Source organism: Neoarius graeffei, chromosome 3 (assembly GCF_027579695.1).
Source record: "Neoarius graeffei isolate fNeoGra1 chromosome 3, fNeoGra1.pri, whole genome shotgun sequence".
In the NCBI taxonomy this organism is placed as follows: domain Eukaryota; kingdom Metazoa; phylum Chordata; class Actinopteri; order Siluriformes; family Ariidae; genus Neoarius; species Neoarius graeffei.
Window position 1 is genome coordinate 82,016,388 of NC_083571.1, and position 21,894 is coordinate 82,038,281.

Below are 21,894 nucleotides of genomic sequence, written 5' to 3' on the forward strand. Positions count from 1 at the left end.
AAGTCAGAACGTAACAGAAGTGTTGTGGACATATAGATTCTCAATTTTAACAATGTAGAATTACTTTTTGAAACATAGGAAGGTGATGTTTTAGCAAATATAATTAATAAACGTGTAGTAGAATAAACATACACATTCTTTCAATAAGATTAACATGGTATATAGCTAGATTGTAATTAATTTGTAACAGATGCGAGATGGACAATCGTAACAGAAGTAATGTAACAGACATCATTTTTGAACTCATAGGCTTGACTTTGGCATATAAATATGTTTTTATTACATCTCAGAAAATTAAAGTTATCTTTTAACATATCATTCATTAAAGATTACATGTTTTGTGACCTGATGGTAAAAAAAGAAATGGTTTTAGGTGAATAAGTTCATGTCCCCATTTCAGTACCCATAAGCGTGGAATCACTCATATATATATATATATATATATATATATATATATATATATATATATATATATATATATATATATTTTTTTTTTTTAATTTATTTGTGTGCGTGTTTTCCACCTGACAACAGTGTGTGTGCAGACGATGAACTCCGGCCGCGAGTTCCACTGGTGGTAGGTGATGTAGTAGTGGGTCTGCAGCCAAATCCACTGCTGGCCTTTGGTCAAGAACCGATAATAACACGACTTCCCTTTCCCATACTGCATCACTGCACCACACACACATCCACATCACCCAGGGAAACATTACACTATCCCTAAAACCTGAATAGTACTGAAAACAAATGATTTAAACTTTTCCTATATAGTATTATATAACATAACACTAAAGGAGTCACACTTCCTTTAATTACATATAGGTTTAAACACTACTGTATAAACCCACACGATCACATTCTCTCTCCGTCTCTCTCTCTCTCACACACACACGAGAACAGGTAAGACTGGGCTAACTCACAGTGTTCGTGGCACTTGGCAAGCGTCTCCAAGTCATCGACGTGATAGTAATCATACCCCGACGTGCCCAAAACTTCAAAAGGCAGGTAACCTATGATAGGGGGCGCCCTAAAAATGACAACACATTCACATTTACACACCTCAGTGACATTGCAGTTCACCTTTAAGCAGATTAAAATATTATATATTATACAGTGGGTACAGAAAGTATTCAGACCCCTTTAAATTTTTCACTCTTTGTTTCATTGCAGCCATTTGCTAAAATCAAAAAAGTTCATTTTATTTCTCATTAATGTACACTCAGCACCCCATCTTGACAGAAAAAAACAGAAATGTAGAAATTTTTGTAAATTTATTAAAAAAGAAAAACTGAAATATCACATGGTCATAAGTATTCAGACCCTTTGCTCAGTATTGAGTAGAAGCACCCTTTTGAGCTAGTACAGCCATGAGTCTTCTTGGGAATGATGCAACAAGTTTTTCACACCTGGATTTGGGGATCCTCTGCCATTCTTCCTTGCAGATCCTCTCCAGTTCCGTCAGGTTGGATGGTGAACGTTGGTGGACAGCTATTTTCAGGTCTCTCCAGAGATGCTCAATTGGGTTTAGGTCAGGGCTCTGGCTGGGCCAGTCAAGAATGGTCACAGAGTTGTTCTGAAGCCACTCCTTTGTTATTTTAGCTGTGTGCTTAGGGTCATTGTCTTGTTGGAAGGTGAACCTTCGGCCCAGTCTGAGGTCCTGAGCACTCTGGAAGAGGTTTTCTTCCAGGATATCTCTGTACTTGGCCGCATTCATCTTTCCTTCAATTGCAACCAGTCATCCTGTTCCTGCAGCTGAAAAACACCCCCATAGCATGATGCTGCCACCACCATGTTTCACTGTTGGGATTGTATTGGGCAGGTGATGAGCAGTGCCTGGTTTTCTCCACACATACCGCTTAGAATTAACGCCAAAAAGTTCAACCTTCGTCTCATCAGACCAGAGAATCTTAGTTCTCATAGTCTGGGAGTCCTTCATGTGTTTTTTGGTAAACTCTAAGTGGGCTTTCATATGTCTTGCACTGAGGAGAGGCTTCCGTCGGGCCACTCTGCCATAAAGCCCCGACTGGTGGAGGGCTGCAGTGATAGTTGACTTTGTGGAACTTTCTCCCATCTCCCTACTGCATCTCTGGAGCTAAGCCACAGTGATCTTTGGGTTCTTCTTTACCTCTTTCACCAAGGCTCTTCTCCCACGATTGCTCAGTTTGGCTGGACGGCCAGGTCTAGGAAGAGTTCTGGTCGTCCCAAACTTCTTCCATTTAAGGATTATGGAGGCCACTGTGCGCTTAGGAACCTTGAGTGCTGCAGAAATTCTTTTGTAACCTTGGTCAGATCTGTGCCTTGCCACAATTCTGTCTCTGAGCTCCTTGGGCAGTTCCTTCGACCTCATGATTCTCATTTGCTCTGACGTGCACTGTGAGCTGTAAGGTCTTATATAGACAGGTGTGTGCCTTTCCTAATCAAGTCCAATCAGTTTAATTAAACACAGCTGGACTCCAATGAAGGAGCAGAACCATCTCAAGGAGGATCAGAAGAAATGGACAGCATGTGAGTTAAATATGAGTGTCATAGCAAAGGGTCTGAATACTTATGACCATGTGATATTTCAGTTTTTCTTTTTTAATAAATTTGCAAAAATTTCTACATTTCTGTTTTTTTCTGTCAAGATGGGGTGCTGAGTGTACATTAATGAGAAATAAAATGAACTTTTTTGATTTTAGCAAATGGCTGCAATGAAACAGAGTGAAAAATTTAAAGGGGTCTGAATACTTTCCATACCCACTGTATATATATATATATATATATATATATATATATATATTTATATTTATATAGGCGGCACGGTGGTGTAGTGGTTAGCGCTGTCGCCTCACAGCAAGAAGGTCCGGGTTCGAGCCCCGTGCCCGGCGAGGGCCTTTCTGTGCGGAGTTTGCATGTTCTCCCCGTGTCCACGTGGGTTTCCTCCGGGTGCTCCGGTTTCCCCCACAGTCCAAAGACATGCAGGTTAGGTTAACTGGTGACTCTAAATTGACCGTAGGTGTGAATGTGAGTGTGAATGGTTGTCTGTGTCTATGTGTCAGCCCTGTGATGACCTGGCGACTTGTCCAGGGTGTACCCCGCCTTTCGCCCGTAGGCAGCTGGGATAGGCTCCAGCTTGCCTGCGACCCTGTAGAACAGGATAAAGCGGCTAGAGATAATGAGATGAGATGAGAAAAAGAAAATGTAAAAACTGTGGTCATATTTCTGCAACTTATAAATCTGCTCCTAGTTCATTTTCCTCCCAAAAACCGTGTAGTAATCTCCACAGACAAAATGGCTTGGAAAAACATGTAATTTTCATAAAATGTACCATGAAACTAATACTCAATACTGTTATTCTGAAAAATAATTTTGCACTTCAGAACCTGTAAACAACTTCATGATATGGTACAGCTGAGATGTAAGACTGTAATAGCATATAATTTCATCATTTCAGAGACACACCTGTGGTCCAGGAAAAGGAATTTCCATTCTAAGCTGTGTCTGGAAGTGAACTCCTCATTGGGTTCCTCCACAGTGCACATCTCCTGTAGAGAAGAAGTTATGAACACATCACTTTGTACTAATACTGCGCAACTCCTTGATCTCCCTGTAAAATAAATGAATGTAAGGTACAGCCACTAATGAGAAATGTATCAGCCCACCTTGATAAACTGAGGCTTGGCTAACCTCACAGTGGCAATGAAACATACACGGTCTTCAAACGAGGGCCTGAGCGAGCGCTGGATCACACCTTCAAAGCCGTTCCGTGTCGAGTTAGGCACTGCAGGATGACAAAATTGAAAAAAGAAAATGTGAATATATAAAGGACACAAAATGGATATAAAACCAGGGTGCACTTATATATACACACCGAGTCACTAGGTGGCATCACTAAACTCAAAATTAACTACAGTGAAGAAATAATATATCAGAAAATTATCCACTGCACTAGTGAACCAATCAGCGATGACGGTATGCTGTACTTGATGCAAGAGCCACATCCAATGCTACATCCAATTACCGGTTTCTGATCAATTCTCTGCTACAAACGTGCTGTATTCGTATTATTCACCACTGCCAACTGACGGGGTTCCCACTCATTTCATGAGTAAGATTTCAAAAAGGTCATTTTTCCATGACTTTCCAGTGACCTCTGACAAAATTGCATACTTTACTCCACAGGTTGGGGAATATTAGCACCTGACATCGAGTATGTGAAACATCTTTTTCAGCTTCGAGCCAAAGTCTATACCAGTCATTACTGAGTCACTAAATATTAAAGGACACTTGCCTGGCATTTCTCAAAAGGAGCGCAGAACTGGCTAGAAACACAAGTGTACATACGTCATTTTTACTTGCCCTGGCAGATATAAGGAACGATAACTATAAGAAGTAGGTGACTTTATTTATTTATTTTAACAGTGGGATTTGCCCAATGTTTTTAGCTAATAAGCTAAATGCATGGTTTCCTTGCTAGCATAGGTCAATTTGAAGTCATATATCTTGCATAAGCAATAAGGTCAGGCTACACTATCCTTACTCAGCCTGCAACTAATCAAGATCATTTTCAAAGCAATGGCATTACGTGACGAGTTCAAACCTAAAGTTATAAAGTGTATTCGTCGACATCATTAAAACTGTTCACACTAACCCGGGTAAATCTGAAAATGGAGATTTTATGTAAAAAATGTTCTCCGGGCACACTGTTTTACCAATGTTCTACGTCCAAAACCAAAACACTGAAATGCCCCGTCCCTCGGGAAAAATTACTTGGGTTACAAAGTTGTCCCACCGCACCCAAAATTGCCACTCCATGTACGGTTTGAACTACTGTTGCGATTGCTTTCCGTCTCTTAAGCACAGCAAATATAAAGGCTGTCTTCCACAACCGCAAATCAGGAAAAGTTGGAACTATAACATCGAAACTGAAAATAAAACTGAAAACTAACAATGATTTGTAAATGATCTTTGACCTGTATTGCACTCAAAACAATACAACAGCACATTGTGGGATGTTTTACCTCATGTATTTCATTGGTTTTTTTTTTTAATATTTATTTATTTTTCAAAATAAACACTTATTTCAATTTTGCTATTTTCAACACATTTCCAAAAAAATTGGAACAGTAAAGCATTTACCACTTTGTAAAATGTTGCCATTCCTTTTCACAGCATTTGAGATGTTTAGGGACTAAAAACGCCAAGTGATGAAGTGTTTCAGGAGTTATTTTGTCCCATTCTTCCTGTAAACAGGTCTTAAGATGTACAACAGTACGGGGTCATCATTGTCATATTTTTCACTTTAAAATTCACCACACAGTCTCTATTGGGGACAGAGACCCTCTTCTTCCACAGCCATGCCTTTGTAATGTGTGCAGAATGTGGTTTTGCATTGTTTTGTTGAAATGTCCCTGGAAAAGAGGTCATCTTGAAGGCAACATATGATGCCCCAAAATCTCAGTGTACTTTTCTGCATTAATGCTGACATCACAGACATGCAAGTTACCTTCGCCAAGGGCATGGACACAACCATGACAGACCCTGGCTTTTGGCCTTGTTGCTGATAATATTCTGGATGGTCCTTTTCATCTTCGGTCTGGAGCCTACGGCATCCATTACTTATATATACACACACAACCCCGATTCCAAAAAAGTTGGGACAAAGTACAAATTGTAAATAAAAACGGAATGCAATGATGTGGAAGTTTCAAAATTCCATATTTTATTCAGAATAGAACATAGATGACATATCAAATGTTTAAACTGAGAAAATTTATCATTTAAAGAGAAAAATTAGGTGATTTTAAATTTCATGACAACAACACATCTCAAAAAAGTTGGGACAAGGCCATGTTTACCACTGTGAGACATCCCCTCTTCTCTTTACAACAGTCTGTAAACGTCTGGGGACTGAGGAGACAAGTTGCTCAAGTTTAGGGATAGGAATGTTAACCCATTCTTGTCTAATGTAGGATTCTAGTTGCTCAACTGTCTTAGGTCTTTTTTGTTGTATCTTCCGTTTTATGATGCGCCAAATGTTTTCTATGGGTGAAAGATCTGGACTGCAGGCTGGCCAGTTCAGTACCCGGACCCTTCTTCTACGCAGCCATGATGCTGTAATTGATGCAGTATGTGGTTTGGCATTGTCATGTTGGAAAATGCAAGGTCTTCCCTGAAAGAGACGTCGTCTGGATGGGAGCATATGTTGCTCTAGAACCTGGATATACCTTTCAGCATTGATGGTGTCTTTCCAGATGTGTAAGCTGCCCATGCCACACGCACTAATGCAACCCCATACCATCAGAGATGCAGGCTTCTGAACTGAGCGCTGATAACAACTTGGGTCGTCCTTCTCCTCTTTAGTCCGAATGACACGGCGTCCCTGATTTCCATAAAGAACTTCAAATTTTGATTAGCCTGACCACAGAACAGTTTTCCACTTTGCCACAGTCCATTTTAAATGAGCCTTGGCCCAGAGAAGATGTCTGCGCTTCTGGATCATGTTTAGATACGGCTTCTTCTTTGAACTATAGAGTTTTAGCTGGCAACAGTGGATGGCACGGTGAATTGTGTTCATAGATAATGTTCTCTGGAAATATTCCTGAGCTCATTTTGTGATTTCCAATACAGAAGCATGCCTGTATGTGATGCAGTGCCGTCTAAGGGCCCGAAGATCACGGGCACCCAGTATGGTTTTCCGGCCTTGACCCTTACGCACAGAGATTCTTCCAGATTCTCTGAATCTTTTGATGATATTATGCACTGTAGATGATGATATGTTCAAACTCTTCGCAATTTTACACTGTCGAACTCCTTTCTGATATTGCTCCACTATTTGTCGGTGCAGAATTAGGGGGATTGGTGATCCTCTTCCCATCTTTACTTCTGAGAGCAGCTGCCACTCCAAGATGCTCTTTTTATACCCAGTCATGTTAATGACCTATTGCCAATTGACCTAATGAGTTGCAATTTGGTCCTCCAGCTGTTCCTTTTTTGTACCTTAAACTTTTCCAGCCTCTTATTGCCCCTGTCCCAACTTTGAGATGTGTTGCTGTCATGAAATTTCAAATGAGCCAATATTTGGCATGAAATTTCAAAATGTCTCACTTTCGACATTTTGATATGTTGTCTATGTTCTATTGTGAATACAATATCAGTTTTTGAGATTTGTAAATTATTGCATTCCGTTTTTATTTACAATTTGTACTTTGTCCCAACTTTTTTTGGAATCGGGGTTGTATATATAAGGGAGGAAAAAAAAGACCTGGAATACTGTTTGTGACCACAACACACGTTTCCATTGTGTGATGGTCCATCCCAGATACCTCCAAGCCTAGAGAAGTCGACAGCGCTCCTGGACACAGTTAACATAAGGCTTCCTTTTTGCACAGTAAAGTTTTAACTGGTATTTGTGGATGTAACTCCGAATTGTAGTGCTTGACAAAGGTTTGCTAAAGTAATCCCGAGCCCATGTGGTTATATCAGCTATAGATGAATGACTGTTCTTAACGCAGTGCCGTCTGAAGGGTCAGAGATCATGGGTGTTCAGCTTAGGCTTGTGCCCTTACCCTTTACACACAAATTCCTCTAGATTCCTTGAATCATTTAATGATATTATACACTGTAAAGCGTGAAATATCCAAAATCCCTTCATATCTTTCTTTGGTGAACATTGTATTTAAACATTTCAATAATCTCCTCACTCATTTGTTAAACTGGAGATCCTCGGCCCATCTTTGCTCCTCAAAGCCTAGGCCTTTCCTGGATACCGATTTTTATGCCAAATCGTGATTACAATCACCTGTTGACATCACCTGTTTCGAATCACATTGCTATTTAATTGTTTTACCTCATTACTAGCCCTAAATTGCCCCATCACAACTTTTTTTTGAATGTGTCACAGGCCTAAAATGCAGGAACGGATGTCTCATCTCATCTCATCTCATTATCTCTAGCCGCTTTATCCTTCTACAGGGTCGCAGGCAAGCTGGAGCCTATCCCAGCTGACTACGGGCGAAAGGCGGGGTACACCCTGGACAAGTCGCCAGGTCATCACAGGGCTGACACATAGACACAGACAACCATTCACACTCACATTCACACCTACGGTCAATTTAGAGTCACCAGTTAACCTAACCTGCATGTCTTTGGACTGTGGGGGAAACCGGAGCACCCGGAGGAAACCCACGCGGACACGGGGAGAACATGCAAACTCCACACAGAAAGGCCCTCGCCGGCCCCGGGGCTCGAACCCAGGACCTTCTTGCTGTGAGGCGACAGCGCTAACCACTACACCACCGTGCCGCCCAGGAACGGATGTATATTCACAAATTAAATGAACATGAAATATCTTGGGTTCATACTGTCTGCGATGATATACGAAGTAAAATTAGACATCCATGCACTTTTTTTTTTCCTTTTTCTATACCATCCCAACTTTTTCTGATTTGGGGTTGTATTTCAAGCAAAGGTTTCACTGCCTTTCCCATGACTAAGCCACCCTGTTGAGCAGAAAGCTGCATGAGAACAATGACTCGTCACAATGCAACTCTCACACTTACCAGTGTTGAGAGACTTGAAGTTTCCAATAAACTTGACATACTCATAGACGGGAGGCTCTTTGGGGTCGATGGTGCCCCGGAGCATGTGACAGCAGAACTCTAATTGGTTTTTTGCTATAGAGAAAGGAGGAAAAAAACAAAAACAAGACAGATTAAAATAAGTTATAGTCACCTTGCAATTCATCACCTGACACGAGCCTCATCCTCTTGTCTTCACTCGACTGATCACAATTCACTCAAAGATAGATGGGGACATAATCACTCATTCACTAATTCAGTCAGCTCTGTTGAGTAAAAAATGTCTTGCTATTAACGTCTTTTTATAAGGCAATTTGAACATTGTGTGTGCTTTTCTCCGTTTTGACGATGACATCACTGTTCAGGAGCATGAACAGGCATTTTTAATGGTGTCTGATTGCAAACTGAATTGATCAAGTTTAGATCCATTTTGATATGCTGTGTAGCTAGCTGCCTGATCTATACCTGATCAATGTCATGAGAAAAATCGCACATAGCTAGAAGGTTTTAAGCACACTGTCCGTTTTTGTTAAGCTGATTCCTTACGTGACATGATCAGAGCAGGCAGAAAGCCAAGGCATTTTTACAAAGTGGCCTAAATAAACTAATTTCCACCGTTATGTTAAAATACATTTGTTTTCTTCAAGTGATGTCAAAGTAGATAATTTACAGACAAACCAAGTAAATGAGCTCAAACAGAAATGAAAAATGGGACAAAACATGAATATTAGGTTTGATAAAAGAAATCTGATCCCGAAGAGGAAGGTTTCATTTTGATGCTCTGCCAGCAGATATGTTTCATGTCATTGTGCTCCTGTCAGCTTTTGGATGGATCCGAGTGATAAAGAGACTTCTATATAAGATTCCAGTCATTATGTGCATCATCAATAAGCACAGCCTACACGCCACCATTTTAGAAGACGATAAAGCTGCCGTTTTGATGTTCACAGGTTAACCTCGGTCTCGGGTCCATAAGACTCTTGAAATTTACAGACTTTTACATATTTTCAGCAAACTGCCGTTGAACTCCTTGCCTTTAAAATAGTCCATCCTATCCTATTCTTAATGGTAGTTCTTGAAGCTTCGACTTCCTGAAGAACACCAGAGTTTCTTAATGACTGCAGGCATTGTTCAATCGTTGAATTTAGCTCCGCTGTCAGATTTTATTGTTTTTTTTTTTTTTTTTTACTAATCCGTACTTCAACAGCATGTTCTTGTTTCATAAGGCATGATTCCGTTCATTTGCAAATACCTAAACTTTTTTCCATTCATTCACTCTAATATTTCAGACTCATAAACTGTTTTACAAGAATTGAACATTTTTCTGTCCTTAACATTTTCCATGTGTCAAGTTCACAAATAGTTCTTAGACCTTTTGTGATTACTTGGTTAACACTTGTGGAAGTTATCAATTGCTCAATTGTTTGCTCCCTTATAATTAAAGGACTGTGTACACAGGAGTAGGAACGTTGAGCACTGGGGGAGTGTGCGCAAGTATATACTACCGTTCAAAAGTTTGGGGTCACTTTGAAATGTCCTTATTTTTGAAAGAAAAGCACTGTTCTTTTCAATGAAGATCACTTTAAAGGGGTACCAAATATAATATATACAGTTGCTGATGTGACAAAGTAACGTATTCTTAAGTATTTATCAAATTTATATACTAGAAAACAACGAAATATCTTGGTAATTGTAAATATAATAGTCGGTACGCTAAACGGCACAAGAGTCGCCATTTTTAAAAGACCGTGACGTCAGCCCTACCCACTGCACTAGGAGAGAAGCGTGTAATCATGGCGTCGGGCGCATCAAGTGAAAGCGACAGCTTTGTCGAATCATACGAAGAGATCCCGCAAGACACACTGCAAGCAGGCTATGGCTTAGAAGGGTACCAGTTTGAACCAGTTTGTGTAGCCGATCACTTACAATTCATCCTACTTTCCGATTCACACGTGCTATTCCCAACCTCAATGAGCCAACACAACTGGGAACATACATACGTCATGAGTGTTACGCAGAGAAAATGAACGTGCATTCTGATTGGATAAAATTAATATCATGGCGGGCTGTTCAAACTGCGGAAATAGTTTGCTCGAGCTACTTTCAAAACACTATAACTTTCCAACCTTAGAACAAAAAACTTTTGTAAGTCTTGAATAAGGTTCGTTAATGTGTGTTTTATTGTTAAGTTTACTCTATATATTGCCCTCTGTTCCCCTTTAAACTAATCAGAAATACACCTCTATACATTGCTAATGTGGTAAATGACTATTCTAGCTAAATTCTACTAAAATGTCTGGTTTTTGGTGCAATATCTCCATAGGTGTATAGAGGCCCATTTCCAGCAACTCTCACTCCAGTGTTCTAATGGTACAATGTGTTTGCTCATTGCCTCAGAAGGCTAATGGATGATTAGAAAACCCTTGTACAATCATGTTAGCACAGCTGAAAACAGTTGAGCTCTTTAGAGAAGCTATAAAACTGACCTTCCTTTGAGCAGATTGAGTTTCTGGAGCATCACATTTGTGGGCTCGATTAAATGCTCAAAATGGCCAGAAAAATGTCTTGACTATATTTTCTATTCATTTTACAACTTATGGTGGTAAATAAAAGTGTGACTTTTCATGGAAAACACAAAACTGTCTGGGTGACCCCAAACTTTTGAACGGTAGTGTAGGCCAGTATCTTACTCTTTAAGTAGTCTGGTGTGAGGCTCTCTCCTTCGAGTATGTGTGTTGAGAGGGCTTTGTACACTTCGGAGTGCTCGCCCAGTGGAAGAAAATTCAACAGGTTCTGGTCCACCAGGTCAGACTGAAACACATGAGCAGATGTTACTTTCTCTCTCGCATAACACTAATTTCACACACAAGTAATTTTAGTCATCCGTCTTGCCTGTCTCACATAACATGTAGGCTTTCATTTGGAACTGGATGTTTCAATTCACACAACAGTACATGACTCAACTCTGTTACAAGACCCCAGTTGTCCTGTTGCTATTTAAGTGAAACATGATCTCTATAGAGATCCATTCAAATAACACATTCTATACTCCATGATCTGAGCAGCCTGTAGATCAAGAGCAAAGTGTAGAACAATATCGAATTTAGCATTTAAACACAAACGTGTGGAAACCTGGGAAGGCCTTGCACATGGCGAAACTGACATTATCTATTATTTTCCTATAGTTCTGAAAACTGCATTTTTCCCAGAACTGACAAAATGTTTCTCTTTTGCATGTATCTCAACCAGAAATCTGTATGCAGAAGTATCAGGGTCATTCTGCCAGCTGGTATCTGATTACAAACAGAGTTGATTAGGCTTAGTATGTCCACTTGATCAAACGTGAGCAAAGCATGACATTCACTGTATGAGGAAATCTCACTTAGCCAGTAAGGATTTTAGGCCAGAGTATCGTTTGTACATCTTGAGGATTAAAAGCAGCATCCATTAGATGGTACATCAGAAACAAAACATCTGGATTCCAAGATAAACTGTAATGTTTAGCAATTTCTTTCAAAGACATTAAAGCATATACGCAGAGCCATGGCCTCACTTTCGTTTATAAATGCCTTGAGACCTCAAGAATGGCACAGGAATAGTTTTAAGCGTCAACAATAAATCTAATATAGTAATTTTTACAATTAAAGTGATTTATATAGGTAGCGGTCTGAGTGAATGACCTTGATGTCCGTAACGTCACAGCAGGAAGTCTATCGGTCTCATCGCCATTTCCGCTATACTAAAACACAGCTGACTGCAACTCCGATCCTCCATTTTGAGCTAATTTATCGCCATGCCACATGGATGTGCCAACAACACAACAGAAGGTGGATTTACGTTGCACTCATGGCCCAAGAATGTTCAAACTGCAAAGATTTGGACGCGTTTTGCGAGAAGTTCACAGGCACATTGGGCGCCTACGAAGTGGTCTCTCCTCTGCTCTGCACATTTTACTGAAGACTCGTACGAAACCTCTGATCTGTTGAGAAGCGTTGGCTATAAGCCAGTATTGAAAGAGGGTGCAGTACCAACAATTAAATAAAACTACAAGAAAAGGAAAGCATTTATTTTATTTATTTTTTAAAAGGAAAGTCAGTTCAGTTGCACCAGTTCTCCTGGAGTGTAAGCCAAGGGTTGTTGGTAAAACCCGGGAAGGGACGGGACATATTGCTCGGGCAGTGACCTCCCCGCGGTTGTTGCTAAAATCGGTGATGTTCCGTCCCGGGTTTTAGTAATTGCCTGAGCCCAGCAGTAATGGCGGCGCACTCGATATGGAGAAAATGGAGAATGAGTGAAGCAGCCGTCTGATTTCTTCACTGGATCTGCCATCTCTCCCTTACGTGGAAGAAGCGAATGAACAGAGAACTGAACAAACAACTGAAAGTCATATTGTTTCAAAAACAATCGGCCACAAGATCGGCCTTCAAGAAGTGAGAACACAGACGGGTAAGCTCCGACTCTCATTTGGATATAAAACAACAAAAACACGTTGTTTACCTGCATTTAGATTAATACATGTAACTTGTATTGTGTGTTTAAGTTACCGCTATAAAATTATTCAATTTGCTTCAGAATGTGATCGTCTCAGTTCATCTGATTATTGCCTTATACGTTTCATCAGTGAAAATGCATGCATGTACATGTATGTTGCATAAGTTATAACACCTATCCTGTTTTAACGAGAGTCAACCCACAATCAATGAAGTCAAATCAGTCTTAGTTGAGCAAGTAGGTGACGGTATTTCTTACTTTCACCATAAATTTTTATTTATATGACTTTGGTCTATAGCCGTCAAAGGCCTCGTCCTTAAAACCGGTTACCACTGTGACGTCACGCACTCAGGGCTGGCTGGCTCAGCAGGGCAGCTCGAATGCCAACTTTGCGGTCAATTTTAACTCTCAAAAATATATTTTTTTATTCCCATTTATGCAGCATACAAGAGTCAAGGGTGTAGATACCATCCACTCAGAAATGTATTTAAAAAATAAAGGTTCTGCATATCTCCTTTAAAGCAAACTTTCTGCCATCATCTTGATTGTTGTCATGAACTGCATCTCAAATCAAAAATCCTCATCCTACATTGTTTGTTACATTTAAAGGCGACATAAGTTTTTTAAAAGTCAAACACGAACCATAATAGGAATCCTGGTGAGAGTTGGTACTCAATAACAGTCTAGAATTGTACACAAGTATGCGATTCAATTCAGTTGTGGATGTAGTGTCATATGGTGCTATACTGACTCAATTATTTACCACGTGGACGTGTAACGCAAGTTTCTGAGAATGTGCACAAGCAACGCTCTGACTGACTGCGTGCAGCAGCCATCCTGTATATGCACAGTTAAAAGTATAATTGAGACCTTTAGACATATTTAGGCAGACTGACTGTTTTTACCACAGGTTCCTTTCCTGGCATGATTTCTTGGCAGAAGACAGCCTCGGCCTAAGTAAATAAAAACATTTCCATGTCATTTTGGTGAAATATTTTGGTGTATTTATGGTTGAATGTGTCAAAGAATATTATCAGTAGAAAAACCTTTTTTTTTTTTGTCCTTTCAACTTTTTGTCCTGGCTCTTTTTTGAATCTGACACAACTCAGCTACACCATCTGATGGGTTTTCCCAGGCTGCCACACAAATCTGTAGTTTGTTCACTATCTCTCTGTTGCAGGTCATGTTTTTAAGTACACCGTGTTATAAGGACAGCTGGCCCAATTTCAGCTGTCTTCACCTCCATTATTCACTGCCAGTGATATACGTGTGGGGGGTCAGTGCTCTGTTGACTTGCTGTCACGTCCGACATAAATTCTAGGTCACGCAGATGATGCTTACTGGTAAATGCTCTAGTAAAGAGGTGACACTTTCAGACACGTAGATTATGTTGCCGTCTGTCATAATGGCTAGAAAGAAGCCATCTAGGGCCTGAGAACAAAAAGTACAGAATAATAATAATAAACAACTTATACAGCACATTCCTTACAATAAGAATCTGTTCGGGTAGGAAGATTTGAACAGTGTGTCTTCTCACCTCTAACATCAGCTGTGTAAACTCCTCATTGCTGAGGAACGGAGGCTTCCAGTCCTGACGAATCTCACTGGACTCCGACTGTGCTGCAATTTCTAAACAAGAGAAGACACCATTACTTATTTTATAGCATGTACAGGTTACTGATTAATATTGTACGGGACGGTCAAGTGTAAATGCTAAAGGCTGCCTGGAGTGCAGAGAACACTACAAAAGGTTTGAGAACATCTGTGATCAGGGACGATATAAAATCCTGGACCCCTTTAAAAGTATATCACAGATTATGAAATCCTTAAATTTATTCACTGGCACCATGACATTGTTTTATCCCTGAACTTTATTCATACTTAACCCTTCTTCTTCTTCTTCTTCACCCACACAATGCAAACCGAGCTTTCAAAAATTTTGTATCATCTCATCTCATTATCTCTAGCCGCTTTATCCTGTTCTACAGGGTCGCAAGCAAGCTGGAGCCTATCCCAGCTGACTACGGGCGAAAGGCGGGGTACACCCTGGACAAGTCGCCAGGTCATCACAGGGCTGACACATAGACACAGACAACCATTCACACTCACATTCACACCTACGCTCAATTTAGAGTCACCAGTTAACCTAACCTGCATGTCTTTGGACTGTGGGGGAAACCGGAGCACCCAGAGGAAACCCACGCGGACACGGGGAGAACATGCAAACTCCGCACAGAAAGGCCCTCGTCGGCCACGGGGCTCGAACCCGGACCTTCTTGCTGTGAGGCGACAGCGCTAACCACTACACCACCGTGCCGCCCCATTTTGTATCATATTAACAGAATTTTCCTAGTTTTATGAAAACAAACTGCAGATTGAATTTTGAATCGTTAAGTTTTATTTTAAAAATAAACTATTTCCTACATAAGGGTGTAAACGGCATCATTTTAAACCCATTTAATTAGGGTAGCCTACAATATCCATCCAGAACAACTTTATTAAAAATAGTAAAGGATAGTCATCTCCAGTCATCACATCATTAATAAAAAAAAAAAAAATTATATGGAATAGATCTGGGGGTCCTGGACCCTACTTTAGAGACAACTAAATGAATGGATGAATAGCTACTCTACTGACACTGAATTAACACAAAAATCTGACTTGGTTCAAGAGACATGTAATGATTCACTCAATTCATGAGGGAGGGAGGGAGGGAGGGAGGGAGGAAGGAAGGAAGGAAGGAAGGAAGGAAGGAAGGAAGGAAAGCACAACTTTATTCATCACACACTTGTGAAATTTCCTCTCTGCATGTGAACACACACATGAGTAATGAGCACACACACACACCCAGAGCAGTGGGCAGCCATGCTAACAGTGCCTGGGGAGCAGTTGGGAGTTAGGTGCCTCGCTCAAGGGCACCTCAGCCCATGGCCGTCCCATATTAACCTAACCGCACGTCTTTGGACTGTGGGGGAAACCAGAGCATCCGGAGGAAACCCACGCAGACACGGGGAGAACATGCAAACTCCACACAGAAAGGCCCTCACCGGCCGTTGGGCTCGAACCCAGAACCTTCTTGCTGTGAGGCGACCGTGCTAACCACTTACACCACCGTGCCGCCCACTGGGTTCATGGGGAGGACAAAAACTAAATAAATAAAATATGATTACCAAATAAACAACATTTATTTTCCTATTCATCAACGTAAATATTGCTTTTGTTCAATTAAAATCTTGTTTAATATATCTTTCATGTTCTTAATAACCAACAATAATTACCGACATTTATAAAGGTTGGAGTAAAATATAATAGCCTATTAACCAACATATTCCTTTTATTAAAAACGAAAACCCTAATAACAAATAGGCCTTTTCTTAATAAACTTTTCTCCTACCTTCATTTGCTTCTCTTTTTGTTCGCTTTCTGTAAAAGGGGAGCTCTGATTTCATGTTAAATCTATTTCTACAACGACACAACACCTCTTTTCCATTTTAGATCTGGGTTTGCTTGTTTTTGTTTTTTTGTGCGCACACGTGTGACCCCTCACCGAATCCAGGGACACATGTCGGCCGAAACGAATCCGAGATAATCGCAAAAGAAGCATTTTTTTTTCGAAATTTGTGATTTTTGTTTTTTTCCATCATGTGCAAGTTGAGATCTTGAAGAATGCAATCAGTATTTCAGATAATAGATTGTTTTGTTGGAAAAGCATACATTTTGTGTTGCAAATTGTCTTGTTTTTGTCAGGACTGTAGCCTGCTGGGGGGTGTGGGTAAATTACCATATGGGCCATTCACATGATGATTTAAGGCTTTTGTTTTTTTTTTCGCGAATCAGCTGTATGATCCGGGCTGAGCGCATGGCTACTTAACTGCATACAGGCGTGTGATTTCACTATGGAATGAGTTACTAAACAGAGCGCAGAGGAGCCCCGCGAAGCAAACAGACGCACGGTATTTACATCGGAGATAACCATTTCTAGCAAAAAAACCGCAACCTCGTTTTCCAGATTGAATGGAATACTTGAATGATCGGATGATACACGGACCGTTCTAGGATTACATTCCATCGGAGGCATTGGTGTGTGCAAGGTGCCGTTTCTCTTTCTGATGGGGTAAGTTTATTAATCTAAGGCTGTGTGGTTATTTTTGCATGTAACGGAGAGTGTTGTGGTTTAGTTAAGCCTAGGTCACAACCGGACGTACGATTTTTTGGCCGTGTGATTTTTGGCGTTTCCCCAAATCGCTGTGGTTTTTTTTTTGTTCATGGAGAAAGACGCGCGTTGGCCGTAAGTTTGTCTTGCAACCTGAAAAAAACGTAAGTGCCTGTAGAGTTTGTTTGACATGACAAAGAACCTCTGCGGCTGGTCTGCGGCTCGAAAATCAGCACATCACACGCGCGCTCTCGTGCTTTTCACACGCGCGCTCTTGTGCGTTTCATGCGCGCTCTCCGTGTGTTTCTTGCGTTTTTTGCATGTAGACCGGCCGTAGGAGCGCGTACTGTACGGCCGGTTGTGACCCCGAGGCTTTACATGAAACTAGTGTTGTGTTAGTTGTGTCATCATCGTGCTATCTTTCTTTCTTACGGTGTGAGTAATTTTTCAACCACAAAACGTTAAAGTATACTTTAGGACTTATTTTTGTACTTCATAATTGTGTTGGGCATACTTTGCATGGAAGGAAAATTGACGTGGTGATCTTTGTTTACATGAAAGTAGTATCGTGCTAGCTCGTAGGGGGTAGAGCTTTCCTTAATGTCATGCAGATGAGCACCATTATGTGCCCGCCCTGCACCCAGAGTAGCTGAGATGGAAAACTTTGAGGACGATTTTCTCCCTTTTCTGTTTTAAGAAGTATACACTTTCAAAAGGCCGCACATTCTTCAAATATTGTCAGATCTCCACATGGAAGGCATCATTGGAAAGCTTAGAAACTGTACTTTCTGAATCTGTCAATAACTCAAAATGCCCCCGGGCAGACATGTGTCCCTGGATTCTGTGATCTGCCACATTTTTGAAGTTTTAAAGCTGTGTTACTGCCACCCAGGATGAAGTCACGTTCATTCCTGCTATTGTACTATCCTACTGTCTAAACAATACAATTACAGCTAGGAGGAAAAAAAATAAAAAACTAAGATTATGCAGCTTGATGATAATCGCAATTCATTTTATATTTCATCGATGCAAATCATAAATTTGTATCACGATTTATTGTTGCATGATATAAAATGTTACATATCCATGGCTCAAGCACTAAAATGTGAGTAATGTGGTTTCGATAGATGGTGATAGGTTATTGTGCATGCATATGAAGCAGGTGAGACTTTTAAAAGTGAGTGAGTGGGTAAAACCGTGAGTGAAGGAGACCTTTGTGCTTGCGCAGGAAGTCGATGCTTTTCTGTAGAATGGTGGATTTGTCCATCTTGCGGGTGTTGCCAGGCAGCATGGTGCCCAGTTCCTTGATGAGCACATTGAACTGGTCTCGCCTCTTCTTTTCCGACTTGTTCCTGGAAACTCTGGATGAGTGGGCACATGGACAGCACACTCATAAAATCAGGCTCCACCACACACATACAAGCAGTGATTCATTATGGCATTGGGGAGGTAGCACAGAAAACTACCTCTACTTTAGAAAATACAGTAAACTAAACTAAAGCTGGTATTTTACCAGAAATGTGTTGCACAAGTTTCTTTTCATTGTTTAAAAAGCTATAGCACACTAATCATGCTTAAAAAAAAAAAAAAAAGCAAATATGCAACTTTAACAGCTTCTCAAATCATCCTTAAAGGAATACTCCGGAGTGAAATGCTTTTTAGGTCTATTTTCACATTATTGGGAGTGCATACGTTGAGTTGCTACCACAATCACATCAAATCGGTTGTGTTTTGAGAAAATTTGTTTTTTGTGATTTCAACCGGAAAGCGCCAACACGGCAGTGCCCGGGGCATGTCTTTTTGCCGATACAAAACGCTAGTTTTAAAACCATTGCAAAGCTCAAAACAACATGACGGTTCTGTACAGTCCGTAAAAGTCGAGTGCCGAGTGCAGAGCCCATCCCGCTGGAAACGCATTAACATGAATGCATGAACTACGGTATTTCCAGCGGGATGGGCTCTGCACTCGGCACTCGACTTTTACGGACTGTCCACTGAAGATGGCGTCTGGACAAGACCAACTTCAGGTAAGGTCACTGGCTTTGTATTTACTCTTCTACACACTCTGTCCGTGCACTTGCAGAGCCAGGGACACTTCGTTTTGTTTGTAGGAACCCTCTACTCACTTCCACAGAGCCGTCATATTGTTTTGAGCTTTGCAATGGTTTTAAAACTAGCGTTTTGTATCGGCAAAAAGACATGCCCCGGGCACTGCCGTGTTAGCGCTTTCCGGTTGAAATAAAAAAAAAACGAATTTTCTCAAAACACAACCGATTGATGCGATCGTGGTAGCAACTCAACGTATGTACTCCCAATAATGCGAAAATAGACCTAAAAAGCATTTCGCTCCGGAGTATTCCTTTAAAAGTATCCGATAAAGGTCACAGTGCCCTTCAACATTCCTATCTTACCGTTTTGCTTTGTCCTTTTCATCTTCTTCCATCAGACCATCAAAGATACTGCTGTCATCCCTAAAACCAAAGAGTACAAAAATGACATCTGGATAGCATGACAAGTAATATCCGTGAATAATTTTTACTGCTTGCACGTGCATGCTGATGGAATCAAACGTCATCAGTAGTCATTGCGTTTTCCTAACCTTCCATCAAAATGCAATGATCTTCTCTTTTAATGACCGACACTGAAGAATCTGGTCATCTATATTGTGGACAACCAGAAACATGAACTAATATTTTTATTATATATAAACAACGAAACAGCACTAAATATAAACTAACAAAAAGCCGGTTTCTGATAGCGCGCATATATATATGGCATAAGGTTGTCTTGCTTCCTTTCCACCACACACCTCCACCTAGTAAATAAAAGACAGTTTCCTCCTCAACTTCAGAATATGAATTTATTACTGAAATTTTTATTCCAACACTAACTTATGTTAGCTTTGAAAGAAGGCAAAAAAATTCCTTCCTGAATTTAAAGCCTGTTCTAGGTATACAGTAGCATCAGTTAAAAATAATTTCAGCAGCTACAGTAATGGTTTTAGGTCAGCAGTGGGAGTCAAACACAGAGCAAAACTGCAGCTCAAGTCAAGCCACAGAGGAGTGCTGTGAATTTCTGCCTATATTTAGCAGCAGTCGGTATGTTCTCTGACTCAGCTGGTACCAGGGCCGGGTGTGGGGGGGTGTCTCTGGCAATGGTGGCTCGTCCATAGGGGCAGGTAGGGAACTCCATACAATTTAAATTCAATGGAAATTCTAATGACCTCTTTCTTTTTTCCATCAATTTGCTCAGTGTGCAATCATACGGAAGCATACATCAATTGTTATTGTTTGTCAGTGAACAACAAACTGACCACCCTGACAGGTTTTTCATCGTTGCCAGGGATTTCAACCATGCCAACCTGAAAACCATAGCACCAAAGTTTTACCAACATGTCAACTTTGCCACAAGGGGAGACAATATACTGAACTTCTTTTACACCAACATCTGTGACTCACACAAGGCCATATCCCGCCCCCACCTGGGACACTCGTACCCCTTTTCCACCAAATCAGTTCCAGGGCTGGTTCGGGGCCAGTGCTGGTGCTGGTTCACAACTCGTTCAACTTGCGAGCCAGCTGAGAACCAGCTTGCTTTTCCATTGCTCGCAGTGCTAAGAGAAGACACGTCATTACGTCGCTGTATACGTCAGTTACGTCGTTGTATACGTCATTACGTCGCTGTATACGTCAGTTACGTCGCTACGTTTGCATAAACCTTGGCGTGAATATCGAAGCAAAAACAATGCGGAAGAAGCAGCAGCAACAACAACGGATGACTTCGCGTTTGTACAGCTGCGGCTTCTCGTCGCTTAAAAATGGCGATCTTTCGCGGTCTTGTTATTGTTGTCGGTCTTAACAACTCCGCCCCCCCGCTGACGTAAGCGGTTCTTTCCTCTGGCCCAGCAGAGAGTTGGTGCTAGCCTGGAACCAGTTTTTCTGGCCTCAGAGCCAGTTCTTTGTCAGTGGAAACAGAAAACCCGGTTCCAAACTAAGCACTGGCCCCGAACCAGCCCTGGAACTGCTTTGATGGAAAAGGGGCATGTCGGACCATCTTTGTTTGTGTCCTGCTTTTCCCAGCATATAGGTCACTGCTGAAACGCTCCAGGCCCGTACAAAGGACCCTCAGAGTCTGGCCAGAAGGAGCCACTTCAGCCCTACAGGACTGCTTTGAGAGCATGGACTGGAACGTGTTCAGGGAAGCTGACACCTACTGTATGACCAGCACATCTGCCTAGAAGAATACACAGACTCCGTGACTGGGTACATAGAGAAGTGCATCAAGGATGTCACTGTTGGAAAGACCATAACTGCACACGTCAACCAGAAGTCATAGCTGAGGTCCATGCCCTACTCAGAGCAAGACGCGCTGCCTTCAAGTTGGGAGAGGAAGGGCCTCTCAGGTTGGCAAGGGCTCAGCTTTCCAAGGCTATCAGGAAAGCAAAACACTAGTATGCGCAGAAGATTAACAACCACTTCTGTGATACTAAGGACCCCAGACGCATGTGGCAGGGCATCCAGGCCCTAATAGATTATAAAAATCACACCACATGCCGACTACAGTGACAGTCACCTTCCTGACATGTTAAATGACTTCCACGCACGGTTTGAAGTTCTGACCAACACACAGGCATACAAGTCCCTGCCTACCCCGAGGAGCAGGTGCTCTGCCTGACATCAGTTGACATGAGGA

The 21,894-nt window shown here is 41.2% G+C and overlaps 1 protein-coding gene across 17 annotated transcripts in view; it reads right to left on the reverse strand.

Annotated features, from left to right (window-relative positions):
• The window catches only part of clocka (clock circadian regulator a), a 181,130-nt gene that overhangs the window by 29,327 nt on the left and 129,909 nt on the right, over positions 1 to 21,894 (reverse strand). For all 17 annotated transcript variants that reach the window (XM_060917487.1, XM_060917473.1, XM_060917486.1 and 14 more), the window contains 10 exons: positions 19,614 to 19,673; positions 18,415 to 18,563; positions 14,587 to 14,678; positions 14,391 to 14,480; positions 11,249 to 11,369; positions 8,541 to 8,654; positions 3,642 to 3,760; positions 3,442 to 3,524; positions 921 to 1,027; positions 525 to 672 (listed from right to left, as the gene is read on the reverse strand). In XM_060917487.1, the coding sequence (XP_060773470.1) occupies positions 525 to 672; positions 921 to 1,027; positions 3,442 to 3,524; positions 3,642 to 3,760; positions 8,541 to 8,654; positions 11,249 to 11,369; positions 14,391 to 14,480; positions 14,587 to 14,678; positions 18,415 to 18,563; positions 19,614 to 19,645 (1,055 nt within the window). In that variant the 5' untranslated portion in view covers positions 19,646 to 19,673. The remainder of the gene's footprint in view (positions 1 to 524; positions 673 to 920; positions 1,028 to 3,441; positions 3,525 to 3,641; positions 3,761 to 8,540; positions 8,655 to 11,248; positions 11,370 to 14,390; positions 14,481 to 14,586; positions 14,679 to 18,414; positions 18,564 to 19,613; positions 19,674 to 21,894) is intronic.